General features: G+C 35.8%; 1 protein-coding gene across 3 annotated transcripts in view; it reads right to left on the minus strand.

Moving 5' to 3' along the window:
- Positions 1-2,705, minus strand: part of LOC5569849 (epidermal growth factor receptor substrate 15) — an 80,237-nt gene extending 77,532 nt beyond the window's left edge. The window contains exon 1 of one of the 3 annotated variants that reach the window (XM_021846279.1): positions 2,592-2,705. In XM_021846279.1, the coding sequence (XP_021701971.1) occupies positions 2,592-2,609 (18 nt within the window). In that variant the 5' untranslated portion in view covers positions 2,610-2,705. The remainder of the gene's footprint in view (positions 1-2,591) is intronic. The other 2 variants (XM_021846278.1, XM_021846280.1) reach the window with 2 other exon arrangements.
- Positions 2,706-6,000: the final 3,295 nt, after the last annotated feature.

A 6,000-nucleotide genomic window follows, 5' to 3' on the forward strand; every position in this document is an offset into this window, starting at 1 on the left:
GAATTTTATCCAGCGATTCTTCCGTCGATTTTCCTAAGACATCCTTTAAGACTTCCGTTTAGAACTTCATCAAAAATTAAACCAAAAGTTTCTCCAAAGATGCCTCCAGGGGTTTCCTAAAAATTTTCCTTAATAATTTCTTTAAGATTTTAACTGGGAATTTTCCTAATAATATCTCCTGAAATTACACAGAGATTTCTTTAGGAATGCTTTAAGTAATTCTCTAAGATTTCTCAACGAAGTCTTTGAAAATGTGTCCAAGTATTTTTCCAGGATTGTTTCTAGTCATTTCTCCATAGAAATGTGAATGAAATTTTTCAGAAATTTGAGAAAATGTTTAAAAAATCTTGATGTATTTTTAAAGCAAGTTTCGAAATAATCTCTGGTGAAACTTGTGTAAATTTTTAAGTCACCCTTGAAGAATAACAGTTACTAGAAGAACTCATAGACCCTTCAGGAATAGAAGAGTTTATAGTTGAATTGTTAGGATCGAAAAAATAAAGCAAAATAAAATGTGTAGGATTTTTATTTTGCCAGTGATAATTAGTATGGAACCTTCAATCAACTTTTGTAAGTTCCATGAGATTTTTTTGAGAAATGTTTGGGAGAACTGCAGTTGTAATTCTTCGATGAAATTCTAGAGAAATTTCTAGGAAAAAAATCTAGAAGAACTCCATGATTGAACACAGGGTCGAGTTTGAGGATTTTTTTGAAAAGTTCTTAATAGATTTTCTCGAATAACCCCTCGAATTTTTTTTGGAGAGAATCTTTGGAGTTACCGTGGATGAAATGATCGGGTTTTTTGAAGAAAAAAACCCTCTGAACAATTTCTTTTGCAATCTCTGCAATTAACCTTTGCGGTTTTCTTGAAAAAAAAAAACTGTGGAAGACTTTAGAGTAACTCGAAAATTCTGTTGAAAGATTAATGGAAAAATATCTAGTGGAAGTCCTAACATAGCGTTTGTGAAACATTGCAAAGTAATCCCTGAGCAAATTACTGGAGATAGTAACGGTGAAGTGCTCGACAATTTCCTAGAGCAAATTCTGGAGAAATTTCTCAAGATATTCTTTGGAAAATCACTGGAAGAGTATCTAGGAGAAATGGTAGAGGAATCTCTAGAAACATTTTTGGAGAGATGCCTGTATGAATCCCTGCTTATATTCTAGATGAAATTTCTGGAGAAACCACTAGGTTTCAGGAATTCATGAAGCTTTTCCTCGAGAAATGAAATTTTAAAAGAATTAGTTGCAAACTTCAGAAAAACAGACTTCAGAGACCTTTTATTAAAAATAGAGACTTGCATTGAAATACAGACCGAGTCTCTAAAAAGATACCTGCAACCAGCCCTAAAATTAGGTAATTGATTGTTTCGACGAAATAAATTAAAAGTTTTTTAAATTACAGATTACTTTCCCAAAATCATTTTTCCAGTTCTACAAATTTCGAATAATTTGAAAAATCGTGCATGAAGGTATGTGAACCCATTACTGATCAAATTTCATTCGTAAAATTAAACCATGTCTACGGAAGTTGATAAAACTTCATACCCGAAAAGATCCTCACTGAACAGCTCAAGAAAATCCTTTGTCATAAACATATTCTACCATGAATTATTGTGGGAATAGTATTTCTCTAATTGTTATAGAAATTCCCTGATAATTCCAGGTAGTAGACACCCTGGAAGTAGTCGCGTAACTCTATAAGTTTTTCTGGAGCCTCTAACACTAGTATTGACTGAGAGAAAAAGTGACTCTAAAAATTATTAAACATAGTTGAGAAAGAGATTTTAGAGAACATCCTTTAAAAAGATACTCTTTGGAAGACTTACATTAGAATAGCTACATAGTTTTGTCTTTCGAGCTTTTGTCATAGATCCAAGAAGAGAACTTCTTCCATTATAATATATTCATAAACGTATCCGTTATTCTAAAAATTGGATTTATGCGGGTCGCTGCCCAAATTAACATTTTTTTTGACCCATAGTATGCTTCAGTTTGAGCACCACTGATTTAGATTCTGATGGAATCAACTGAATCGATTAGCATGACTAACTTTTTATTGATTCCCCGAATATGGAATTAACAGGTGATTGAATAGATAAGAACGTTGAATCAACCAAAACACAACCTGACACGCAAAGCCACCCAGTCCCAAAAGGAATGTTACGCTAGAAATAATAAAATTCATGACATCTCTTAGGAATCACGCAAAGAACACTCCATCGGAAAACACCCAAAGAATGGGCGCTTCCTCTTTCCGATTACGGCACAGGACGATGACCACTCCAAAGGACACTTTACGAATCACAGGGAACAGAACCGGACCGAAAACCCGTACGGGGAACGGGATTTTTTCAGTACGCGCAAGAAACGTCAAACCATCGAACGACGAACGGAGGAATTTTTTCTCTTCCTGTGGCTATCTCGCGGGGGTGATAAGAAATGGAAAAACGTCTCCAAATCCTCCAAATGGCACCGTTTTCGAAAAACTTCACCACAATCACAACCGGGGACACTCGCTGCACACTTTGGTGACACGTTCCGATCGGATTTCACGCAATTTCAACCGTAAAACAGCGAATTTTCTTTACCTTCAAGATATCGGGCATTTTTGACTTTTCTGAAAAATATCGGATTTTGCTCTGGCTCGCTCTGGCGGCGATGATGAGGATCGGAATCGGATCGACGCTCGCTCGTCGTTTTTGGGTTCTTCGTCGTGTTTCGTTTGGGTCGACGGCTTCGATGTCAGCGAGCGGCGGCGTCGCGAGGTAGTGGCGCTGGTGGCGTTTGGAAGAGTTGAACACGGTAGGAAAATTACATTTAGCGAAAATACACATCCAGCAACAAAATCACTGAATAGGGTTCTTAAGCGCTATCCCAATTATATTTCAAACGCTCAAGTTTTGTTCTGATTCGCAGTGTTTTCCTATCAAAGCACACAAATCTCGCATAACTTCTGATCTCGCCCTAAAAGCCATTGGTAATCATGTGTGTAGCTCGTTGTTTCTGAGCATTTGAGGAACACCAGCTCTTACAGGAAGTCTTTCAGACCTGGAGCTCTGATAATTAACTTGAAGTGTACGATTTGACAGATAACTCCCAAGAATTTTTGAAAACGTTCTATTGATTGAGAATGTTTTCAAAGTCCTGAGTAGCTTGATTTATTATTGGACTTGTAAGTCCTAAATAAAATCGTGCGCACTTTCAAACTGCATAGCAAGTTTTTGAACTTATTCACAATTAAGCCTGATTCGCTGCTGACAAGTAATTTCTCGGCCTATCTTGATGCATGGAAAATTTCTGCAAGGAATGCGCTTTTTTCTGATCGCAGTACGCAGTTGAAAAGAAATGTCAGTTAAAATGGGAGTCTCTGTAGAAAATTTCTGCAAGGAATCGGCAAGAAATTTATTTAGCGATTCCTTTTCAGTAGCAAATCAGGCTTTATTACATACAAATTATTACTTGTTTTTCTCATTCAAGGCCGGTATTGGCTTCTGAGGTTTTTTTTTTAAATTTTAGATAATTTCCGGAAGGGCTTAAAGCCAGGGTCCAATGAGAAATTTTATTATCAAATTTGTTGTTTCATAAGCTAAGTATGCTGTTCCGCTCCAGAAAAGTAAAAATTTCTGCGGAAGAAATGGTCAAGAAATTTTCTACAGTGAGCTCCATTTGAAATGACATTTCTTTTCAACTGCGTACTGCGATCAAAGAAAAATGCTTTTCTTGACCATTTCTTGCAAGAAATTTTCCACACATCGAGATAGGCGATTACTTTTCTGTTGAAGTGCATACTAAAAAAAAAAAAAAATAAAAATTCGCTTTAATTGCGAAAATCGTTTTTTAAGATGCTGCCATATAATTTTCATAGCTTTTCGAGTGCGTTGAAATTGCCTTCTCCTCACGTTTTTAATACGGATCAAGAGTTTTATGGGCTCATTCATTTATTTCATAACGCTAAAATTTGCCATTTTGGACACCCACCAACCCCTTTGTAACGCTTTTTGTATGAACATTATTCAATTTTTGTATGGGCTGTAACATCGTTAGGACACCCACCCACCCCCTCCCTCTAGCGTTATGAAATTTGTGAATGGGCCCTAAGATCATCGTCTATAATCACGGATTCAAATTTTACGTCACATTTTGGAATTGCAATGCTCCTGGCTTCAACAATGGAATTTGTTAAAGTTTCAAGAGCATTGTCAATATCAAGTTTTGTTTGTAAAGAAATATTAACATCAAGATTAGAGACAATATATGTTTCATATATATATTCCAGTCAGCTCGAAAATAATTGAAAGTGGCGCTGATAGAATAGAGAAGCGCTTCAAGGGATATTTCAAATGAAATAGTGACATGATCAGAATCAAAATCAGCATGAGTAACTACACTGAAAACAGCTTTGTAGTGAAAATTACTACAATAGGGGTTACAACTGACAGACTCGCATCAACGATTTTCAACCGAAGTGATTTCATGATTACCATAAGAAGAAGTGTTGTAGTTTTCACTGTTATGACAGAATTTTGTCGAGGTTGTTGGCTTCACTAATGAATACTATATTACTATTCATTAGTTGAATATACAAGAAAACTCTGTTATTTGGACTGTGCTGATGAAACTGCTGCATAGTTCATGGCGTTCAATCACTTTAAAAAAAATCTTCAATACTGTGTCATTGAAAACTGTTTTTATTTATTTTATGCTCAACAACAGGATTAAACATTGATAAATATTACACATACCTAACGATAATTATACGCATATTTTACGGTGTTTCGTCAGCTGGTATTTTTATGTATTAGGATCCGTGATACACTTGTAAGACGCCGGTAACTTGGAGCCTTAAAAACATTATTACGTACAATCGTTGTACTTCACGAACTTGTTCCCAGGATGACCTGAAGATACCAACAGCAGCAAACAGATGAAGAAAACAGTAATTTATATGAAATGTGTACTTACCCAATATAATCTTTTAGGCTCTTAGCTCAGCGCTTATTATTCTCACAAATAACAGTGGTTTCATATGCTATTAAGACGGAAACATAACAATTTTTCTTAATTTCCACTTGTAAATATTAGGGATACAGATGAATGATAAAATGGTGGAACGTAAACAAAACGAATGGAAATTTCTACTTTGAAGTTCGTCAATTTTACATTCTAATTATTGTAGAATTGAGAATTGTACCATAATATATTCTAAATTCAACAATGAATACAGTAAATTGACCCATAAAATAACAAAATATGCGTGGACTTTTTGAAGACATTGTGTTCTTGAATTTACCATACATAAATGACCGAGCACATTCTGAAAATAACATAATGAGGTTCATTATAACTGATTTTATAGTAACTTTGACAATATTTGCTCATTGTAAATTCAACTGATTGAATGTCGTTCGATTTACGTAACCATTCATTTCAGTGTAATAGGGTAACGACTGTTTATTTTGATCTTAATCGCTAACAGTTGGCGCCAGTGGCAAAAAGTACAGACAACAACCCTTCGAACATTCAGTTTATCTGTGCTGGCCGCCTAGCGGCGACACTGATGTGTGTATTCCTTTCACTGATCGCGCTACGCTGGATTCTCAAATTTCTCAAATTTCAAACACAAGCGCATGGAAGAATGGTAGTAGGTGAACTGTCAAAACGTATGGAAAATGTCGGAATCTTTCTTTTATTAACTTGAATCAAAATGATTGATGATTTTTTATTTTCAATTCTATTTTTATTTCACACTTTTTTCAGCACATCACTCTCCAACAACATCATTCTTCAAACTGAACTCATTTAACCACGGTCCCTTTCATCCCTATCGGAAGCTCGCTTTTTTTCACCCTCACTCGTTCTATCTCGCTTCCACATATCACTCACTGTCCATTCGACTTCAAGTTGGGTCAGTCCTACGAAGCTGGCTATTGAAAGCTCTCTCTCAGTCTCTCAAACGGTCTTCTCTCGCCTTCGCATATTATTGGAGTCTGCCAGTTC

The sequence above is a fragment of the Aedes aegypti genome, chromosome 2 (genome assembly GCF_002204515.2).
Source record: "Aedes aegypti strain LVP_AGWG chromosome 2, AaegL5.0 Primary Assembly, whole genome shotgun sequence".
In the NCBI taxonomy this organism is placed as follows: domain Eukaryota; kingdom Metazoa; phylum Arthropoda; class Insecta; order Diptera; family Culicidae; genus Aedes; species Aedes aegypti.